The sequence below is a fragment of the Macadamia integrifolia genome, chromosome 2 (assembly GCF_013358625.1).
Source record: "Macadamia integrifolia cultivar HAES 741 chromosome 2, SCU_Mint_v3, whole genome shotgun sequence".
NCBI classification, from domain to species: Eukaryota; Viridiplantae; Streptophyta; class Magnoliopsida; order Proteales; family Proteaceae; genus Macadamia; species Macadamia integrifolia.
This window is the reverse complement of record NC_056558.1, coordinates 30,809,994-30,833,680: the sequence shown is the minus strand read 5'-3', so window position 1 is coordinate 30,833,680 and position 23,687 is coordinate 30,809,994. Positions and strand designations below refer to the sequence as shown.

Sequence of the window (23,687 nt, the reverse complement as noted above, 5' to 3'; positions counted from 1 at the left end):
AGAAAGTCCTTTAGTTACTAAAACTGGAAATAAGAAATACTGAAATTAGAAACTAACTAACCCCATCAAAGCCCAACTAAAAAGGAAACTAACTAGTAATCCCATACTCAATCGTAGAGCCCCTCTTTTAGACCTATAAAAGTGGCCCAATATACTCCAAACCACATGGACTGAAGGCCCAACACATATACAACCCAACCCTAGGCTTCTTCCTAATAAAACAAGTCTAGTTTGGTAATTAATCTGCATCAACCGGTTGAAACAGCGTTTCGTATAATTGGTCTTAAGAACAAGACCAAAACTTAGGGGGGATGGATTGTTATGTGCATAATCGGGAGGGAGTAGTTATGGGTGTAGTTATGGAGTTTTATAGTTGTTTAAGTGGCTAAATAGTTATGTTATATGTGTTTAAGTAGTTATCGGGTGTGGCTAGTAATGGAGCTAAGTTGGGGAATGGGGTTGTTTGATAACTAAATAGTAGTTATCCATATTTGTATCCTTATTTATAGGTGAAGCATGTAATGAAAGAGGAAGACTTTGGGGTGAAAAATGGATGCTCTAACGAGTAGGAGGCGGCCTCCTCGATAAGGCCAAAAGAGTCAGACTTCATCAGTAAAGCCATGCTCTATTATTTCCCTATTTTATCTTTATCTCTATGTACTTACTTTTTCTCTTTATATTTTCTTTCCTCCCACCACCCGTGCACATATCACTTGTGGTAGCATAGAGCTGGGATTGCATCCTGCCTTCACCTTCCCCTCTCCCTTGTATCCCCTTCCTTTTATCCCCACAAGTGAATGCCATCAATATCTATTTTGTATGGCCCAATAAAAGGAATATACATGATGGTAGAAGAATTCTTTTACAGATTCTATATACTGGGGCTACAAACAGGTCCTGTGTAGGATGCACCTTTGAAGTTCCATCAACGATCACTGGTGTAAGTTTGAATTTGTAACCGTTTGCATCTGCATCTGGAACATTATCATTTCCATTTAATTCTATCATGGTTGGCTAATCATCAGTGATAAATAGGAAAAATGTCCTTTTGATGGTTTGTCAAGGAGCCCTTTTCTTAACCACTCTTATGGTTTGAGAAATGTAGAGGGGGTGATGTGGGCCAACCAGACTGTGTATAGATAGGGACATAGCATAGTATCTGAATTATCCACATGGTACAAATTAGCGCACTTCAACTGGGTTGTCCAGGCTTTTTCCTTGTATATTCCTCTTAAAGGGTTTACTTTTGAATCAGCACAACTGTGTACATGTATGTGGCTAGGGGAATCTACGATGCTACATTGCTACTTACGGCATGAGTAGATGCTGGCATGAACAACATACCCACCTAAGCTGAGTGCCAGCTAAGTTTCTACATGGTTGATATTATTTGCACCTAGAACACCTTAGAGAGATTTCATCATTTGAAAGACCACGAAACTTATATTTTCTAGTCTGCTCCTTATCATCAATTATGCTTGATGGATGTTAATATCAATAAAACTGTAGTTCAAGGTAAACTTTCTGCAACACGGTGATTTTCCAATGTCAACAAATAATGGAAGACAATGCTAGAGTAATGTTTGTCTCTATGTATAATATGTGCTGTGGACCTGGTGTTTGTTGTTAGAGGAGAAGAATGCTAGTGCTACCAGCCCTGTAAAATATATTGAGGGTACCTATAAGCCCTTACAGGGTGTAGCCCTAGCATTTCTCTTGTTGGTTCTACTTGTGAGAAATGTGTCTATTTTCTTGTCCCTCCTCCCTACCGCCTCCCCGAAACCCACTCTCCCCCCCCCCCTCCCCAAGAAAAAAAAAAAGAAACCTGGGGCTTTGAAGTTATTAATTACAACTTATGTGTTTCTATTGTATTTTCAGTGACCAGCTCTTCTGTTTGGGTCAATATGCCTGCTGCTGCATCCTTAATTGTACTCCTCAGCTATATATCAATTGAAATTGAGTCAAGAAGAAGAGCTGCAGCTCACAGTGATAAACTATCCTCATCCAATAAACTTTTTCGAAAGAAGCCTCCTGAAGTTCCAAAAGTTTCCCTTGAAAAGTCCAACTGGAGAAAGAAGGTGAATTCCCCTGTTGTTGAAGCAGCAATAGATCAGTTCACTAGACATCTAGTTTCTGAGTGGGTGACAGATCTCTGGTACTCTCGCTTAACGCCTGATAGAAATGGTCCAGAGGAACTGGTGCAAATAATAAATAGTGTCCTTGGAGAAGTTTCATGTCGTGTGAGGGATATAAATCTCATCGATCTTCTTATCAGGTTATATTCATGCTCAGATCTTGATCTGATTTCACTCCAGAATTGAGTTTATGAGGATCCTTATTAATCTGGTATGATGCAGGGATGTTACCAATCTTATTTGCACTCACTTAAAGATTTTTCGCACAAGTCAAGCCAAGATTGTCAGGCAACAGTTGCAAGAGCTAACAATTGATCGTCGGGATCTGGAACTAAAGCAAGTTCTGGCTGCTGAAAACAAGTTGCATCCTGCTTTATTTTCTGCAAAAGCTGAGCATAAGGTTTTCTTCTTAATTTATTTCCTACTCGTTAGTCGTTACTAATTCAGTGTGCCTCCACAAGGATAAAAGGATTTCATCTTATGTTGACCACCCTTGTTGTGGTGATGTTCATATTCTGTCTTTACATAGGTTTTGCAGCATTTGATGGATGGACTCATCTTGCTTAGTTTCAAGCCTGAAGATCTGCAGTGCTCTTTCTTCCGTTATGTTGTCAGAGAGCTTCTTGCTTGTTCAGTGATGAGGCCAGTCTTGAACTTGGCTAGTCCAAGGTAGTGTTCTTTATGTTTGTGTACATTCTTGGTTTTCAATTGCTTTACCCATTTTCTCTTCAATTCTCCTGTCAGGTTTATTAATGAAAGAATTGAGTCTTTGGTTCTTTCTATTACCAAGAAGGCTGATAAAGGGGTCACTACTTCGACACAGGATGCATCCCATCCGAAGCCAAATGGGCCTTCAAGGATTTCATCTGATCATTTCGCAGGATTCCAAGATCAATCTGTTACAGGTGTTGAACTTATGCAGTTTAAGCTGGAGCACTCTAGAACTGCCTCTGGTGAATCTGTGAAAGAAAAAATGAATGGAACATCTCATTCAAAGGATCCATTGCTGTCTATTGATACTCAATCTTCTCACTCTTGGGGTTCTTTACCCTTGGATTTCCTAAACAGTGATAGAAAGGAAGGACAAAACTACAAAAATAAAGAAGGTGCAAATCAGTTGGCTAAACACATGACAGAAAATTTGGCTGCAGGGATTCCTGATACATTTGATCAGTCAAAGCTGACATCTGAGCACCGGTTGAAGAATGGAACTACCAAGTTTGATATTTCCCAGAGGAACACAAGTCTCTCTCCACATGATAATCAATCTGTGGCAGAACATTTACATGCCCGTACTGATGGAAACAAAGCAATTCACCCTCAAACCACAGCCTATCAAGATGTGCATGAACATGAACATGAACATGAACATGATCAGATGCTTTCGGAGGAGGTTGAATCAGAGAGTAGTAGCTCTTATACTGAAGAAGATGAAAAAGGCACAGTGACTGGTCTCGATTCTCCTGAGACCAAAGTTTGGGATAGTAAAAACAATAGAAGTGCTGCTGGTTCTTACAGACACCATCCGCTTGAAAATTCTGGACGTCATATGGTGAGGAAGACTGGTAAAGGGCGTCTTCATCACCCAAGATTATCTAAAATCCAGTCAGGCAGGAAAAGGAGCAGATTAAGCAATCAGAAGGTGAACACCTGGCAAGAGGTTGAGCGAACAACTTTCCGTTCGGGAGATGGACAGGACATATTAAATTCATCTAAGGAAGATGCAAAAGCTGAGGATTCTAGTGATGATCCTGAACTGGAAAGCTGGGGTAGAGTTCACAGTGGAGCAGCTGCCCCTTCATCTGCTCCATCTATTTCTATAACCGAAGCTTTTAATTCATCCAACTCCCTGGAAAAATCCTTGTTGACAGACTCATTCTTTAAGTTGAGATGTGAGGTAATGCCATATTTCCTATTTGTTTGAACATCTTACTATTTGTGTTTCAATATAAAATTGAATGTAGAAGGTGTAAATTCATTTGCTATTGCAGGTATTGGGTGCCAATATTGTGAAGAGCGGTTCTATAACATTTGCTGTCTATTCCATTTCTGTTACCGATGCAAATAATAACAGTTGGTCCATCAAAAGAAGGTGCTCAATTCTTTGCATGCAACTTTCTGATTTCACTATTAGTGCTTTATATTGTCCAGTTTTATCATTTCCTGTGTCATATCGGTTACATGTCATTAACAGGTAGAATTTGATGTGTTATACTGCTGCTAGTTGGCAAGGTTTTACTACCATCATTTTAAACAGATTTATTAATTTATGCGGCTGTTTCTATAGGTTTCGTCATTTTGAGGAGCTGCATCGGCGTTTGAAAGAATTTCCACAGTATAATCTTAATTTGCCTCCCAAACACTTTTTATCAACAGGTTTAGAAATCTATGTTGTTCAAGAACGGTGTAAACTGCTTGACGAATATTTAAAGGTGATACATGTAATTTTGGTTTTTTTATTTTTTATTTTCTATTTATATTATGGTTCCTGTTGTTTGAAAGTGCCACAACAGCTACAGATTCTTGGTACCGGACTCACACTAAATAGAATATTTTCTGCCTCATTATATATATATATAGAGTTAGGATGCAGTGGGACCTCTTTTCCCTCCCGGTTTTTTTTTTTTTTAATTTTTTTAATTTTATTTATTTGACCTTAGTAATCAGGTCGCTGAGCGCATTGGCTACCGTCATCAGAAGGAGGAAAAATTGATGAAGAGGATGATGATGGGGCAGGATTATCGGGGTAAATATTAAACCCGATAGCCGTGAGAATCCGCTCTTGGATCTACTCATCAGTTAAAAACGAGTGTCATCAGCTTGGAACATGTTAAAAAAGGGCGTCTGGGCTGCCGTTGAGGACGAAGGAGCTATAGGCAGATCTGAACCAATGCCTCGTTTAGGCACAAACCTTGAACCAATTAATGGAGAAATGTCAAATTTATCCCACCATGTGACCGAAACATGACATTCTAAATGGGAAACATAGTTCCATTCTTCGAATTCATCAGTAGTCATTTGGTATTTCCATTGAAGAATCCAGGGTACTTTGTATAATATAAAGAATTGGACGGAGAGAGCCCAGGAATCCAAAGGTTGATTGAATTCCTTGAATTTGGTGACTGACTGCTGAAGAGCCGTTGGGAGGAACTCTGATGGAGGTGGTCCCCATGTGTAAAACCATTGAAGAAACCAGTTTGGCACACCTGATAAGGTGCGTTGAAGCCGAAACTTCACGAACCAGGAATGGGTTTCATGATCATTCTGGTATAAGAATATCATGTCCCAAGCTTTAACATAGTCAGCATAATCGTATGACCTAAGTTTAAGGCCGGTAACATCATGAAATTCTCGTTTGAATGAGGGCGAAGAACCCCATTCACGATCTTTGATGATGTGTAATATATTGAGCTTCGAATAAGCCCGGATATGAGCACTTCTATAGCAGTGCTGAATTTGAGCACTTTGAGTTTCTTCAAGTATCCTTTCATAGAAATATCGGGTTTTATCACCAGTAGATGGGTGAAGATGGTCACGAAGGTAGATTGTAGCAATTTCAGAGGGGGTGTGACGGAGATGGATAGTTTCAATGGGCATAACTGGGATAAAGTTTGTTTCTATGAAAAGAGAGTTATTAACAGCCTTTAAGGTTGTTGCAGGAGATGGAGACTGAGATGAAATAGGCATGGGGTTTTCTTGAAGTTGCCTAGAGGAAGATGAGGCAACGTCTTTATTTGGAGAGGCAAGGATGATTGCCTTTTGCTTAGGAGCCCTGCAAGAATTCTCGGGTTAAGAAATCAGGCAAACTATTAGTATTACCTTGAATAAATTCAATACTAAAATAAAAAATAGAAAGTAGCGACTGCCATTGAGCAAAGATCTGTTTTGAAGCCAAATTCTTCACATCTTTCTGAAGGATATCTTTAGCCGCTTTACAGTCTACTCGAACAAAAAATTGTTAGTTAAGAAGATAATTTTTAAATTTAGTTATACACAAAACGAGTGAAAGAATCTCCTTCTTTATTGTTGAGTAGAATTCCAAGTACCAGAAGTAAAACGTACTAAAATTTTCTTAGGAATGTTAGGACATTTTTGCTTCAAGTTACTGCCATATCTGAATTTGGATGCATCAGTCTCAACAATTTTAAAACAATCTGGTCTTGCTAGACTTAAGCGCGGAAGTTCCTTAGCTTTAAGCTTGATTTTTCGGACAGAGTCAGTATGAACATTTGTCCATAGTTCAGGTTGTTGTTTTAACCTGCTAAACAAAGGTTTGGCTTCCATTGCTAAATCCTTATAGAACTCAGCGATGTAATTTAGGCTACCGAGAAACCTTTGAAGTTGAGTCTTATCTGTTATTTCATCAGGAAATTTATCAGCAAACTGAATAGCTCGTTCTATGGGAATGATTGAACCAAATGAAATGTAATGTCCCAAGAAGCGAACATTAGTTTGGAATAACTTTATTTTCTTTGCAAAGACAGCAAGTCCTGCTTGACGAATAACAGAGAAGAATAGATTTAGATGTTTCCAATGTTGAGAAATGTCCTGGGAGTAAATAAGGACATCATCAATATACACAATTATAAACTGTGAATACTGATTAAAAACTTGATTCATAATGTTTTGAAATTCAGACGGAGCATTCTTAAGACCAAAAGACATAACATTCCATTCGTACTGGCCGAATGGGACAACAAAAGCTGTCTTATACCTGTCTTGTTCTGCAATCTGAATTTGCCAATACCTAGATATATATATATATATATATATATTGTTGATCTAAATTCACTGCTTTGCATATTTCATGATGTATCCATACAACACAATGTATTCTTTAAGTGGTTTTTGGGATCTACGTCTATAGAAAATTTTGTTTATTGTGGGTCATTTTAGGTCAGATTTAGTCAGGTTGTTTTAATAATTGTGCATTTTTGTCATGGAATTTAGTCGCTGGCAACCTAAGCATAGTTCACACTGACGGCCTTGCCTCTTGGCAAGGGTTGGAAACTTGAAAGTCCAAATTGAATTTTTTGCTTTTTTGCTGTCACCTTGCTATAACAGTGCTCCATAGTCCATCCTTCTTCTTTGTGTTAGTTTAGAATGCCATTGCCATATGCTTCCAGGCAATCCATAACTCTTACATGTGCTGTTACTTAGAGGCCTAAAAATAACTTTTTTTTTTTCTTTTTTTCTGTGGGGAGAAGGGGGTGTTGGGGTTTGCCCCTGCATGCTATAACATTGATTCATTCTTCTTTTTTATGTTAGTTATTTTCCCGTTCCCATATGCTTTCAGTCATTCTGTAACTCTTTATGTTGTGCTGTTTCTCAGAGGCTACTGCAGCTTCCAACGATATCAGGTTCGATAGAGGTTTGGGATTTCCTTAGCGTTGATTCTCAGGTCTTATCCATTTTTCTTTATTTTTCCGACTCTGGTTATCTGTTGTCATTCTGAAACAATCTCCTAACTACTATAGGACTCTTGTGGTGCAGATGTATATGTTCTCAAATTCTCTTTCGATCATTGAAACATTATCTGGTGAGTCTAGATAGAGTTATGAATACATTTTGTCTTATTCTGCCGCTCCACTTAAGTTTCTTGGTTCATTTTAATGATTTTTCATCCATGAATCTTGAAGTTAACCTTGACAATAAGTCAAATGAAAAAAGTACCAAGGTTCAGAATCTGGTCTGTGCTGCAAATGATCCCTCATTGTACAGAAGGGAGCACTTAAACACAAACAGAAAGGAAACCACATTGCAGATAAAGCGGAAGCTTGTAGCAGAAAATCCAGGATTGAGAAGAAGAAACATATCATTTTTGCCAGATAAAATCACTGGTAAAGAACATGAAAATCCTGTGAAAGCTTCAGTTAGTAACTCAGATAGTAGGTTGCAAAGAAGTGATTGTTATGCCAGAAAATCTGAAATTGCTCGAAAAGAAAGAGGAAGTGTTAATCCTCAGGGAACGTCTGAGGTGCTTCTTGATGCTGCTACCGATCCAACACTTCCTACAGAGGTATGCACAGATCAGTTGTTTGAATGTACTTTTTCTTGTTATTTCATTGGGCTTAAATCACCTTTCAAAAGGAACATTATCGTGATCATGAGCTGGGCTGCTTTCTGTTTTGGTGTCTGTTTTGATGCTACAACTTCTAGCCTACTCATGCTTTGTATTGATTTTAGAGTGTGTGATCTTTCTAAATGCAGTGGGTACCACCAAATCTGAGCGTACCAATACTAGATTTGGTGGATGTCATCTTTCAGCTTCATGAAGGTGGGTGGATCAGGTATCACTGTGGACAAAAATAGAAATAGAGACTGTTTGTTCTGTATTGTTGATTCAGCTTTCAGGCATCCCCATATAATATTATTGAGTTGATTATTCTTCCTGACTGTAGTTGCATTCACACTACAGGAGGAAGGCTTTTTGGGTTGCCAAACAAGTATTGCAGCTGGGGATGGGTGATGCTTTTGATGATTGGCTAATTGAAAAAATCCAGCATCTGCGAAGGGGATCTGTAACTGCTTCAGTAATCAAGCGGGTTGAGCAGGTGACTTGAAAAAATAAAAATATGAATGTCTGGAACAATGGCAGATTCAAGTATTTGAAAACAACATGTACCATTGCTCAAATATGTTTCTACTCTTATCAATGATTTTGAATGATGAATGTTACTGTGCTTTTCACAGTTTCACTTCCAGATCTGACACAATGCTCTGTGTGTGTGTGTGTGTGTGTGTACATACATATACAGTACAAGTTCAAAGCATTAATAAGTAAAGGATTAGGTGAAAAATAACTTCAGTTGAATTAGGGAAGAAAAGCTTCTTTGTTTTTTAATCAGTGGCTACAAAATGCTTCTTATCTTGCAAAACTATTGTCTTCAATAGTGTAATAGTAAAATCGGACTCATATACACCAAATAGTTGGGATGTATACATCTTTCTGATGTTTTGGTATTTTTTTGTTTTATTGCATTTTTTTTTTCCAGTTCTTGGTTTCCCTTTTGCTGAAAGAGAACTTTATCTGTGGTACTGTTCATCTTCCAATTCTTCCCTGTGTAAGGCATAAAATGCAGTGGGTCAGATGCAAAATTCTCTACTGTGTCTATTTGTCTTGGGTTTGGATCAATCTATAATTTGGACTGGGTTTGTGATGCAGAAATCAGAATTTAGGTTGAAGCAGGTTGACCCATCTGGCAATCTCGACCAAGACAAACCGGGTCCAATTGGAGTTTTTGGGACTAGTAGGATACTTTTTTTTTTTTAATTTTTTTAGTGAATAAATAAATTCATTACCAAGAGAGAAAGATTACAACCCTAAGAAAGAAGGGGAAGAGATAAATTTATTTTATTTAGGAAATATTGAGTTATTTTAATTGAGAACATATGTAATCTTTTATTTTGGGTTATTTTGGGGGTAACTATTAGACAAGTTTGACAACTTATCCTAAGAATAGAAATCAGTATCTCAAGGAACCAATTCGGTTTTATACCTGGGAGATCCATGACGGAAGCGATTTACCTTCTTAAAAGGCTTATGGAAAGGTCTAGAACCTGCAAGAAGGATCTCCATATGGTATTTATTGACATAGAAAAGGCCTACGATAGAGTCCCCAGAGAGCTTATCTGGCATGTATTGGAAAAGAAAGGGTTGTCAAGTAAATATGTACATATAATTAAAGGCGTGTATGAGGGCGTGGTGACAAGTGTAAGAACAGTGGGAGGTCAAGGCAATGAGTTTCCAATTACTATTGGGTTATCCGCTTCAACTCCTTATCTGTTTACGCTTATCATGAATGATTTAACCAAGAACATTCAAGGGGAGGTTCTATGGTGTATGCTCTTCGCCGAATGATATTGGGCTAGTGGCTGAGACAATGGCTGAGATCAACGATAGGTTGTTATGGAGATCTACCTTGAAATCTAGGGTTCTTAAGATAAGTAGAACGAAGACGGAGTATAAGGTATCTAACTTTAGCCATTTAAGGATGGATTATGATGTGGTGAAACTTGAGGAGAAAGATCCCGCAAAGCAGTTATTTCAGATATTTGGCCAATCATAAACAAAGATGGTGAGATAGACAATGATGTGTTTCACAGAATTAAAGTAGGTTGGATAAAGTGGAGAGGTGCATCGTGATTCTTGTGTGAACGATGCATACCTCTAAATCTTAAAGGAGAATTCTATAGGACAATTGTAAGACCGATTATGATGTATGGGGTAGAATGTTGGGCAATCAAGAAGCAATTCATAGATAAGTTGAGTGTAGCAGAGATGAGGATGTTGAAATGGATCAGTGGCAAAACTAGGAGAGATAGAGTGAGGAATGATCGGGTTAGAGCCGATTTGGGAGTTGCCACGATTCAGGACAAGCTCAGAGAATGTTGCCTAAGGTGGTTCAGACATGTTCAACGCAGACCTTTGGATGCTCCTTTAAGGAGTGATGTAGATAAGTCACTTAATGGGCTTATTTTATTGCAAATAAGCCTTTAGTTGGGTTATGTGTGTGTTGGACCCTTTGATCCCACGGGTTTTCTTTGTAATGGGCCTAAAAAGTGGGTAGAAAGTAGGAAAACAGGATTTAATTCATTAGTTTAGTTAGAGTCCTATTTTGAGTCTATTTCCTTTATTATTTCAGTTTGAGTCAGTTTAGGTTTTCCTATTAGTGAATGACTAGTTAGTTACTTTATGTTGGAGTTCCAGTCCTACTCCATGTTAGAGATCTAGTCAGTCCTATTTGGAGTCCAACTCCTATTATGTAAGGTCTAATCCTGCTTGGAGTCTAACTCCTAATTAGGTTATGACTGCTAGTTTGCCCTCTTTATATAGGGAGCTAATTTACTCTAATTAGACAGATTTGAAAAAGATGAATTGAGTTTGAATGTTTGAGAGCCTGAGGGCTGTGTGATTCTTCTTCCTCTCCCTCCTTTTCTTTATGCGATCTCTCTCTTCTCCTCTATTGTGAATCTGATCAAGGAGCTGCTATTAAGAGTTGTTTAGAAGGCATGATAGGATTACTTAATCCTCTTCTTGAAGCTATTCAAATCACCCAGTTGCTATACCTGCAGAAATCTTCAGATTCTCTCCTAGGTTTGAAAATCAAGAAGGTAAATATTTCATCAACCGTCCATTATAAGTCTCAAATTTTTAGGCTTTTGTACCCTCCCTAGGGCCTACCTACGCACAAGAGTGCAGCTCAATTGGAGTTCTACAGACCTGGCCGCATCTCTCTCTCTCCAGCTCTATAGCAGGTCTTTCTCTCTCCTATCGGGTTAGGTTTTGGGCTGGTTTTACTCCTATATTGGTATTGTATCATTGGGGGTTTATTTGAGGGTCTTATTTCTTTGTTTCCTTGTCCTATTTGTCTTGTTTGGGGTTATAAACTGTGGGGGTTAGTTGGTTGTAATCTACTCCTACATTAAGGAGGGGGTGACCAGACCCATATGGAAGGAGCTAAAATAGCTAATGGCAGGCCTAAAATGACCATTGAAGAGTTCGTATGCAAAAGCTAGGGCTGGATCCTTGTATGACATCAAATAGAGTTGTTTGGAGGGCAAAGATCTATGTTGCTGATCGCTTTTGGGTGGGATGTCCCGGAGTTGTTGCTTTGCTATGGTTCTTTTCTTTTATCCTTTACCCTTTTCTTTCTTTTTTTTTTTCTTTTTTTATTTTTCTCTAGCGCGGATCCATGTACCCGACCCCATTTAGTTGCTATTAGACAAGTAGAATTTTTCAATTTTAGTTTTATTATGTTTTTATTTTATTAGTCTAGGATTTAGAAAGTAATTAGGAGTTTCTATTTCAGTTTTAGATTTTAATTATAAAGTCTTAATTTGATTTTTTATTATATAAAGGTATGTACCCAAGTTATTGGACAAATTTTGAGAATTGATTGAATTGAATTGTTTAGTGCCGGATGGGTACTTGCAAGGTCGTGTGATCTCCTTGCGACCTCTTTCTTTGTGCTACTCCTCTCCCTCCGTTGCAACTTTGAGTTTTCTAAGGGATTTCTTCCCTCCCCCCACCGGTTCTTCATCAGTTTGGGTTGAATTTTTTGTATCCAGATTCAAATCCTGTGAACCCAAAGACTTAGATATGTATGTATATGACAAATTTTAAGTGGATGTATGCAAATCTAACTTTGTATTCATGTTCAACGGAGGCTTGAGATGCCCCACTAAGGAGGAGTGATATGATTCTGATTGAAGGAGCTAAAAGAGCTAGGGGCAGGCCTAAAATGACCATAGGAGAAGTTGTGAGGAATTACATGCATAGTCGAGGTCTTGTCCCAAGTATGACCTCGGATAGAGCCTATTGGAGGGAAAGGATCCATGTTATAGACCCCATTTGTCTTAGATTCTCCTAACATGCTAGGCTATGGCTATTTCCTTTTACTTCCATTTTTTCGTTTTTCATTTTTCATTTCTCATCTCATTTGCCATCCCTCATCTCTTCATCTCTTCATCTCTTCATTCCCCCTTCTTTGTTTGAACCTCAATGTTCCCTACTTTGTTTTGCATGGATTTATGTAGCCGATCCCATTATGTTGGAATAAGGTTGAGTTTGTTGTTGTTGTTGTTGTTGTTGTAAGATTTTGGGATTATGGATCCAGGTTCGTGATTGGGTTACATAAAGGATCAGTCCTAAGCCCCTATCTGTTTGCACTTATCATAGATGAGTTAACCAAGAGCATTTTAGACGAGGTCCCTTGGTGTATGCTATTCGCTAATGATATTGTCTTAGTGGATGAGATCAAAGCAGGGATTAACGCTAAGTTGGAACTATAGAGATCAACTTAGAAACAAGAGGTTCTAAGATTAGTAGATGGAAGACAAAGTATATGATGTGTAATTTTAGCCACTCTATGATGGATAATGAAATGGTGAAAATTGAGGAGAGAGATCCCGTAAAATGACTATTTTAGATACCTGGGATCAACCATAAAAAAAGAAGTTGATATAGAGGATGATGTTTCACAGAGAATTAAAGTGAGATGGATGAAGTAGATGAAATAACCTAGGGGGGTGAATAGGTTATACTAGTGAATTTTAAAACTTTTCGATTAATGATCTCAAACATAGTTTTTAAGGCGCAGCGCCTTGGCGCTGATGCGGTCTAGAGATGGTAAGGCAGTGCTCCGCCTTATGTGAAGTGGCGTCTTATGGCTGCGTTCGGTTGCAAGGGAAATGGGAAGGGAAGTGAAGTGAAGTGAAGTGAAGCGATTTTTTTTCCCTTTCGAGTCGTTTGGTTGCAACAGAAGTGAAGTGAAATTAATTTACCATAGTTGTTTGGTTAGATGTAAAATTTATGTAAAATAGATGTAAAATTTTAAAAAACTAATAATCCAACCAAACTCAAAAGAAATGGGGGGGGGAGAGTACTTTTCAATCCAGAACCCACCCAGCTTCTCAAAATTTATATTGGTTATGTGAATCAGGTCATTCATGGTTTGTACCAAATCAAATGTCATCAGATACTATGTTCTATCACTAACCAAAATAAACCATTTCATTTTATATATCAAATGAATGCAGCATAAATAAATATGTAAAATAATATAAAAGATGATCACAAAGAAAATAGTAATAGATCACAAGTGATAACGACTGAAAGGCCCATTCCAAAAGTTTTTTAGTCAAAACTAACCCAATAGGTCAGTAATGCTTTATCTAGCTCAAACCCAAAGTCTTTTGGTCAAAACAAACCCAATTGAGTCGCGTGAGAGAGAGAGAGAGATCATTGAGAGTCATAAGCGGGGTGAGAGTCGCAAGCGTCGGAGAAATCATGAGTAGGGTTTTTTTTTTCTTCCTATTTTGGTGGGGAAATAAAAAGGGAAATTTTAATGGTTAAGTGAAAATTTTTTCACATGTAAAATATATTTCCCTTGCAATCAAACATATAAATTTAGTTTTTCTAGGAAAAAAATTCCACTTTACATGAAAATTTTGCATTCCCCTTGCAACAAAACAAAACCTATAGGTTTTATTTTATTTTTTATTTTTTAAACATATTTTAAAATTACTTGATGAAGATTCCAAATATAGATTTTTTATTAGTAGGTGTATGGTTTTGTTAACACTTGAGATGTATGGGATCAGCTTTACTAAAAAAATAACCAAAACAAACAAAACAAAAACACGATTTACAAACAGGGTTTGGATTTTGTCAAGGGTTTTAACAAATGGCTTTGAGAAGGAATCAAGGAACAAGGAAGAACCACTGATCCAGGTGACCATTTTGCTCCGACTGCGGTGAGCTTCATTCTTCTTTGATAGGAGTAGAAATATAGTGGATGATCTTAGGGCTTAGGCACTCATTTTGACATCATAGAGGTAAGTATAATAAATACTTGTATTTTTTATGTCTTTTTTTCTTTATATTTATAATTTTGTTTCATAATTATGTATTTATATTATATATTAATATGTTACAATGATTGATTGATGAAGATGAACTTAGTTTATTCACTTTATTGATTTGTTTTCTTGATGAATATCTTACATTGGTATGAATATGAACCTTTAATATTTATTTTTAACATATGAATAATAGGATTTAACTAGGATTTGAGCCAAATTGATTGGATTTATAAAAAAATTACACAGGAACGCTTTAGTCCATAAGGCGACGCTTTATACCCGCCTTATCGCTAAAGCGCTCTGAAAAAACCCTCAAACGCCTTCGTCGCCTTACTACCTTAAAAACTATGATCCCAAATGTGATTGTGAATTAAAAAATGCAGAATAAACAAAATGAACACAATCGCACAACACCAAGGTTTATAGTGGTTCGATTTAATCCGAGTCTAGTCCATTCCCTACTAGTTCCACTTGTAAGGTATTCCATTAGCTCTTCCCTTTTAATATAGTAGGTAGGGAGGAAAACCTTTATAGAATCTTTTCAGAATAAGAGAATCCGTACAATCTCTTTTTCAAGTAGAGAGGCACCTTACAATCTCTTTCAAGGTAAAGAGAGACCTTACAACTCTTTTGAGGATAAGATGATCCTTATACAAGCCTAAAAATAGTCTAGACTTAATGTAAAATAGAAATAGAGAAGTGGAATGATAAAGAGTTACCTCTTGTGGTGCGTGATATGAATATGCAATAATTAGCATGCACCTTAGATGTCTTCCCCATAGAGATGTAGATCGTAATGGAAGACTTGTAAGTTGTCTTGAGTTCTTTAGCTTTGGAATATTCTCAATGATAGAACTCAATGTGTTAATGCTTGTCCTCACTTTTTAGCTTTTGATAATTATAATCAATGCTTAATTAATTGTTAATTTGATAAGCCATAAGTGGGGTTTTTATATAGGTGATTATCAGTCCTAAACTAGGTAGGGGTATAGTCAAATTTGGGAAAGAAATATGGCTAACGGATATATTTTTCCTCTACCGGTACCGGTAGTTACCAGATCATGTGACCGTTGGGTGGAATAAATCCGTTGGAATTCAAAAATTATAGCCGTTGGACAGCCTCAGACCATCCGGTAGGCATTCGGCTAACCGGGGTTCTTACCGGAAGGCATCCGGTAGTTATTGCCAGGGTCTGGTTGTTGTCAGTTCGTCTCTATTGGTTTGGTCTGGAACCGTCTAAACACTACTTGGAATTGAGTCATTACTTTCGAGTGTTGAGTAATTGAGTCACTACTGTTGAGTGTTGATAGATAACTATTGATGATGTAATATTTTTATTTATTTTGTATCATTTGGATTGTCTTATGTTTTGATGTAGATTGTAGACTATATAGTCATTATGTAGTATAGTTTCAGAATTTAAGTCAACAAGTCAGCGTAATGATTATTGAATCTTTGGTTCACCACACAAGTAAGACTTTGTTTTTTTTTTTTTTTTTTTTTTTTTTATGAAATTAATGATGTGAATGTGTTAGAAATGTTTAAAATAGGATGTACACAAAATCAGACAAAACAAAACACTGTTTGGGGGTCAAAACCTAAGTTTCCACCATACCGGGAAAAATTCCCCGGTATCCTCGAAATTTCAGTCGAAACCTAGTCGAACCCGATACTGTGAACCTTGTTAAAGGGCCGGTTACACAACACTTCAGACGCACCTCTCTACTGTTGGGGATGCAGACTAGCCTCCGAAGTTCTAACTCCATATTGGTTTTGATGATAACAAACAAATTTAATCTCTTATAAGTATCTACCAAGTGATATGTGAAGGAAAGAACCTCAATATGACATTGACCACAAAGTAAGGCGTTAAAGTAAGGTGTTGGACCTCACGATATCTAATGTGGAGTCATGAAGATCTCCTGACAATCATGAAAAACCTTAAAGCATCAAGAATTGAAAGATGTCAAGAGAGCAAGACAAAGAGAAGATACGGGAAAGCATGTACACAAGAAGTCAAGATTGGAGATCCAATGTGTAGAGTCTTTAGTAGAATAACTACTAATAACACACTGCACTCACTACACTGCATAGCACACATACATGATAGAGTTTGACTCTAGGTGGTGTTCATTTACAATGCCCTAAGACCTTGAGTGATGCAAATACAGCTGCACTTACCTGGTTGGACCAGCATGACCGGCTTTGGAAGCCAAGAGCCAAGAGGAACCGGTTCAGCCCAGGGTTTTGGTCCAACAAGGGTTGGAACTAAGTAGTAGTTTCCTAGTAGTCTTTTATTTCATGCTTTTACTTGAACATAGGAGTTAGGACTTCTTCCTTGCACTAGTTTTCTTTTATGCTTGTTTCCTAGTTTAGGCGGGATACTACTTCTAAATAGTTTCTAATTTCATGTCTCTATTTTCCCTATATACAGGTTGTAACCAATGGAAAACTTAGAGTGAATTTATTTGAATTAGTTGAATTTGTTTTCTGTGTGACCCCCTTCTCCCCTACTGTTTTGGGTTTTCCCTTCTTCCCTAAGGCCCTCCATCACTAAGTGTGTTGGTAATGCCAAAACACAACCCCTTCGCTGAGATAACAAGAAGACTCTTACTTAAGGGTATTTCAGTCATACTAAATCGTCACTACCCATCTATAAGATGCATCATCAACATTAGCTAGGTATCCCAGCCTAGGGAGTGGCTCAGTCATAGATCATAGTGATAGGATGTGGATGTGGCATACAAGGTTGGGATGGATATCCAAAGATATTGTCAACAAAAGATGACCCACCCCCTGAACTACCCTCCTGTCCAAATGAAGTTAAAGATCCACCCTATTGTCCATACCCATCACCATATCCAAATGAACCGGTGCTCTCGAAGGATGACACACAAGGTTTAGGGAGATGAGATTTACTTTTTTGGTCCAAGCTCCCTTCCTTAGGTAGATTTGCTATGATTGTGCAAGATCAAAGCTTAGAATGAAGATTTTATAGCACAAGGGCAAAATCTTAAGTGTTTTTCCAAGTTTCTCACTTCATAGAGAAGAAATATGGGGAAAGGGTCGAAATTTTGAAATAAGAAGGCTTGGTTTCTCATTTGAGAAGGTTATATAAAGGTTGACCCATTTGGTCCAATTGAAAATTCCCATATTTCGAGGAAATTCCCACATTTTGGTCGAAATGTGGGAATTTTGGTCGAAACCAGTGACTTTTAAAAGTCACATGGTATTTGGTATCAGAGTCCTGGGATACCGTGAAAACATGGGAAATTTCAATGGTATCGGTGGAAACCTTGAAGCATGCCCTTTAAAGCTTAAGGAAAAATTCTATAGGACTGTTGTGCGTCCAACTATGATGTATGTGGTGGAATGTTGGGTAGTTAAGAAGTGCCATATAGAGAAGCTATGCATAGCTGAGATGAGGATGTTAAGATGGATGTGTGGAAAAACTAGGAAGGATAAAGTAAGGATTGGTCACATCAGAGCTGAGGTGGGAGTTGCCACAATCAATGACAAGCTCTGCAAAAGCCGTTTAAAGTGGTTTGGCCATGTTCAAAGAAGGCCTAAGGATGCCCCAATAAAAAAGAGCGATCATATTCAAATTGAAGAAGCTTAAAGGCATAGGGACAGGCCTAAAATGACCATAGGCGAAGTGGTGAGGAATGATATGCATTGGCTCAGTCTTGTCCCACGTATGACCTTGGATGGAACCTATTGGAGGGCAAGGATCCATGTAGCCGACCCCATTTAGCTTAGATCTCCAGACTTGTTGGGCTGGTCCTCTTTCCTCTTACTATCATCTCTCATCTTTGCATCATCTTCTCTTTTTTTTTTTTTTTTTGATCCATGTAGCCGACCCCATTAAGTTGGGATGAGGTTGAGTTTGTTGTTGTTATGGATCCAGGTTTACAAATCCAATCTGAATCTGGCCTTGGGAGTGCTAATGGGAGATTGGATCTAACCTGGTTTTGCACCCTATGAATCCTACCTCTAGTATTAACATCATATGGTAGTCTCACATTTTGATAAACTTCTCATTTCTTGTACATAAGTGCTCTAATTTATCCTTATTTGCTCCATGGCTGTCTAGGTTAGGCAGTTGACGAAATAAGATAAAATTTCCGTTTCTTTTTCTCAAAGAAGATCGATCAGCATTTCATTCTCATGCTATTTTAAATCCCCCCGACTTTTTTTTTTCTTTTTCTTTTAGGTGAGGTTCCTTTACATTGCTCTCTATGTTCTGTGCTGAGAAGTATCAACATGAGAGCCATTGCAATTAATCCGGATGTGACCAAAAATGTGGAAAATTTAAGCAATCGTATGGGATAAGATTAATATGAAAAGGGATGAAAATTGTAATCTTGAGTAATAGTCTGGAAGTACTGCCAAAAAAAAGTACCAGTCTGGAAAAATTTTCAAAAATGAAATAAAAACAACATATATAGTCATTGTAATTAACTGTCATGACTAACTGTGAGACTCAGAGTAGTAACAACATGACATTGCTCTGACTGAACTGTACTTCGGTGCCCGTAAATGATTATTGGAATTATTTTTTTCACCCAATAAAATATTTTATACATAGTGCTACTCGGATATGACAGATTGGCATTTATTGCAGTTTGCACTAAAATGTGATATTAGGAGTTCAGATTAAGACAAACATTTTTGGCAGCACATTCTGAAATGTACTCTTTCATGTTGATAAATGTACTCTCATTATCTACTTTCATCTTTCTTATCTCATCTTTCAACCTTCCCCACCCCCTCCCCCCCTCTTTTTTTTTTGGTATGGATCCATGTAGCTGGCCCTATTAAGTTGGGATAAGGCTGAGTTTGTTGTTGTTGTATCTAAAATATTAATGGAGAGTCGCGTGCACCAAAAAAGGACAGCTCCTAAACCCAAGGAATCTAAAGGACACTAAACTAAGAATCCGGGGCTGACCTTTTTAAGGAGTGTTGAGTGTGGTACCCCGTTATGGCAAAGAAGGGTTTCTCCGAGGCTGGTACACAACACTTTGTTCTTCAATCATCATATAATAAGCTAAGCAAGTACACTTACTTGCCTATTCTTATTATATGATTGATAAAAGAAAAGGGGTGTTTTATTTTCTTTGCTGACAGTAATCAACCCTATTCTTGCGCTAGGAAAAATTATTTACAGTGCTCTAATCCCGGGGGTATTAGAATACTGATGAAAAGTAGATAAGTCAAACAACAACAAATGAAAGTAACGAAGATACAGTAACCATCACCATCTCTCTTCCTGTCCTCTATCAAGGGGCTCCAAGAGCGGGTCAGACTCAACCCCAAGGGTTCTCTGTGTTTCCTCATGTTTGATATTGGTCCACCTGCCAAGATCAATACAACATAGTGGATAATTTGACCCTGATTTTATCTCTTATGTTTGTTACACTGCACATCTTGTTCTCATTTTACCTTAATCTCTTATGTTTGGGTAGATCCTTTGGCCTGATGGTATCTTCATCACTAAACATCCCAAGCATCGAAGACCACCACCACCATCTGTAATTCAGTCCCAGGTTCCACATCACGACAGTCAGCAACCTCAGATATCTTCCCCTAAGAAAGAGGGTGTGCTGACCGATGAACAGAAACAAGAAGAAGCTGCTCGACGTGCTAAATTTGTTTATGAACTGATGATAGGTAAGATCAGTGGTCCAACTCAGTTTCCTGCTATTTACCTGTTTCTTACTGGCAATGCTTTATACTTTTATCAAGAATTGCTTCATGTGATGTTGGTATTGTAGTGTTGCCACTAAAACAGCTATCAATTACTATCTCCATCTTTTTGATTTTGATGTGCTGATTACTTTTTTCCTTGCATCAAATGTCCCTGGTAGCATAGTTCTGTATTCCTAATTCTGTCTCTGGAAGTAATGATTGATTTTCTGTGATCTAATGCCTGTTCAAACTTGGAGATGCCATGCTTATTGTTTTATTATTCAGATTTCTAAACTCTCCTTTCCTTTGCATCCAGATAAGGCACCAGCTGCTCTCGTAGGTCTAGTTGGTCGTAAGGAATATGAACAGTGTGCTAAGGATCTTTATTTCTTTCTTCAGGTATACTTGTTACTGGGGACATACAACTTTGTGGTCTTCTTTTTATTTTCAGAATCAGGTTTCTTAATTCTCATATCGAAAACTATATGTAGATTATAATTTCCATGTGAGTGTGTAGGGATATGTGTGTGTATGTCTATCCACTTCGAAGACATTGCTTCTGCTCCTGTAAACTTCCACACTGGCAGCAGCTGCAGCTATAATGATTAAATCAATAGCATCTCTAAATAGAACAATTTTTATTGGTTAAGTTCTTGTGAGCTTTTTAGATGATCATTTTCCTGCTAGATTGGACTTGGGCTCCATCTGGTTGAATGTAAAATTTAACAGGAAAGCTAATAGCATAAAAGAAAATAATAAAATCTTAGGTAGTAGTTGAAAATTAAAGTGAAATATTACTGTCATACTCGACGATAATCTGAGTAATTTGCTTTTTTTTTTTTGTTTTGTTTTTGTTTTTTTGTTTTTGGTTTTTTTTTATTTATTTGTTATTATTATATTTTTTTTTATGGTTTTTATGGTTACCATTTTAAGTTTTTGAGTTAGTTATGCAATCACTGTCAGTGTTAGCTGGAAAGTTTCCGTTTTCGTTTCAACTTTACATCCAACCAGATGGAGGTCAAGAAACTCATTTCCTTTTTTCTTCTTTTGGGGTGGACTGTAGCTTCAAGGATGGTTATCATTCAAATACTTGGACATGGGGCTTTATTCATGGGAACTAGCATTTTATGGCCCAACCAAATCATCTGCTTTAGATATATTTGCTTCCTTTTCTTTTGGGGAGGGGAGGGGTGGGGTGGGTGGTTACATTTTGGCATACCATGGCACTCGATCATGATCATCGTTAGGTTATGGATGGGCTAGACTACATGTATTTTATGTCCAATATTTGTTCTGTGAATTAACTCTTTGGGAAAATTTGTGCTTTGTTCCTGCATGGTTGGGATAGAGCTTGTTGAGTTGAATCTTTCTGCTGCTGCCTCTATACAGACTATGTACCTCAGCATTCATAGGACTAGATTTACCATATCTTAGTTGGTATTTTGATTATTATCTATCTGTTTACAGTTGCTTGTATTCAGTTCTCAATCCATGTCTTTTTTTCTAGTGATCTATTTTTTGGTTCCTTTGATGACTGTTGTAAGCAACTAGCACTCTACCTTCTCTTGATCGTTTCTCGTTTGAATTTTATTACTGTTATCTTATGCTTCTTTTTTTTTCCTGGTCTGCAGTCTACTGTTTGTCTGAAGCAGCTGGCTTTTGACCTTCTTGAACTGCTACTGTTATCGACATTTCCAGAGCTTGATGGTGCTATTAAGCAGTTGCACGAAGATAAGCAAAAGTTTGGACAGCTCCAGTTGAACTAGATGGAATTATTTTAGTCTGCCACTTGAGCTTTACCATGTTTTTGTTTGCACTGAGGTGTGGAATGAAGGTTTCCCAGGGCAGGCTCATCATGCTATTCGAGATGCAGCTTATGGTACCCATTGTACATAGTCCTTACAGGTTCACAGTTTGCTTTGGAATGAGTTCTTGTTTGGCATCTTTACATCCTTCCTGTAATTGCCAATCATTTTTTTTCTCCTTGGTTTGGACTGACTGTCTCAGTCTAACCAAGAGAGTTTCTGGCTGAGAAAAGAAAAATTGTGTTATTCCCCTCTATTCGGGAGTTTTCAATCAAAAAAGGAACAAATAAAGATAAAGGAAGGAAAGGAAGGAAATGCATAGAAATCAATTGGTTTGTTACAATAGTTGTTGTGAGGTTTGATGGTGATCATGGTGTGTTTCTTTCATTAATACCTTTTACAATCCGGAGCCCCTTGGGCATGTGAGCTCAGAGGTGTACTTTTACAAAGCAAGATGGGTTACAAAATGGAACTTTATTTTTGGCGTAATCCCCAAATCCAACATGATCCATCGAGGCCCAAGGACTAGGGTCCTTGATCATTATAAGATCCGATATTCACCCAGATGTTTAATACTTGACAATGGATGACCATGGGCTTGATTGCGTGGCCAGTCAAGAACTACTGTCTGGTCTTGGCTGATATGGAGCCAGCTCCAACTGGACCATTAATGAACCAACCTCAGCCCAACCTCAGGTCACCAAAACTCAATCCTACCTGGTTCATGCCAACCCAGCGTGGGCTTAATTGACCCTGATCTGGCTGGGTTGTGTCGGATTGACCCTGATTTTTGTTAAGGCTAGGTTAATCCTGATTGATCATTTTTTTTCATATGTCCAGTACAACAATAACATCAAAGCCTTTTTCTACCTAAATTGGGTCAGCTACATGGATCCGTGATAGTGCAAGATAAGAAGCAAAAGAAAGAAAAAGGGCATGAAAAAGAAAAGAAACATATCAAAGCAACATGTTCAGGATATCCCACCTAAATACGATTTGTAACATGGATTTTTATCCTCCAAATAGCTCTATTTAATGTTATACTAAGATCTAGACTTTCCTTTTGCATGTCTTTCCTTACCAACTCTTCGATCATTATTTTAGGTCTGTCCCTAACTCTTTTAGTTCCTCCACACAATTAAATTATAAAGTGTAACATAATAATATCAAATATTGAAAGCAATTACAAAATTTTATATTTGATGAAGTTAGAAACTTCGTATAAATTGGGTATAAGTTTTTTATCTTTTTATTTTTTTTTATTTTTTATTTTTTATTTTTTATTTTTTTAAATATATCATACTATTATACAAAAGCATGTACTCATGCTTTGTGGTTAATTTTTTTGAACTATTTTACCCTTCTTGTTTATTAAATTACCTTAACTTTCTCATTATCACTTTTTTCATTTTTTAAAAATTTCCTTTTTCTTCGTTATCCTTTATTTTTTTTTAAATAATTTCTTTATTTTCTTTACAATAAAAAAAAAATAATCTCCTTATTTGTCTCAATATTAAATTGAGTGGCTCAATATCAAATTAGTCTCCTTATTTGTCTCTCTTCCTTTACCATTTTACTTTTCATCCTCTCTCTCTCTCTCCTTCTTATGAGATATCTTCTCTCACTCTTTCTAAAATATTTTATTTTATACCTTTAAAAAATTAATTTCCTTATTCCTCTCAACTCTCAAAAA

At 37.3% G+C, this 23,687-nt stretch overlaps 1 protein-coding gene across 3 annotated transcripts in view; it reads left to right on the top strand.

The window, feature by feature from the left end:
• Positions 1 to 22,337, top strand: part of LOC122066268 — a 36,543-nt gene extending 14,206 nt beyond the window's left edge. The window contains exons 2-15 of one of the 3 annotated variants that reach the window (XM_042630090.1): positions 1,879 to 2,275; positions 2,358 to 2,535; positions 2,665 to 2,804; positions 2,880 to 4,032; positions 4,127 to 4,227; positions 4,423 to 4,567; positions 7,468 to 7,536; positions 7,629 to 7,674; positions 7,775 to 8,154; positions 8,346 to 8,425; positions 8,554 to 8,689; positions 19,967 to 20,171; positions 20,506 to 20,588; positions 21,821 to 22,337. In XM_042630090.1, the coding sequence (XP_042486024.1) occupies positions 1,879 to 2,275; positions 2,358 to 2,535; positions 2,665 to 2,804; positions 2,880 to 4,032; positions 4,127 to 4,227; positions 4,423 to 4,567; positions 7,468 to 7,536; positions 7,629 to 7,674; positions 7,775 to 8,154; positions 8,346 to 8,425; positions 8,554 to 8,689; positions 19,967 to 20,171; positions 20,506 to 20,588; positions 21,821 to 21,955 (3,248 nt within the window). In that variant the 3' untranslated portion in view covers positions 21,956 to 22,337. Of the gene's footprint in view, positions 1 to 1,878; positions 2,276 to 2,357; positions 2,536 to 2,664; positions 2,805 to 2,879; positions 4,033 to 4,126; positions 4,228 to 4,422; positions 4,568 to 7,467; positions 7,537 to 7,628; positions 7,675 to 7,774; positions 8,155 to 8,345; positions 8,426 to 8,536; positions 8,690 to 19,966; positions 20,172 to 20,505; positions 20,589 to 21,820 lie in introns of those variants that run through there. The other 2 variants (XR_006136320.1, XR_006136321.1) reach the window with 2 other exon arrangements.
• The last annotated feature ends 1,350 nt before the right edge of the window (positions 22,338 to 23,687 follow it).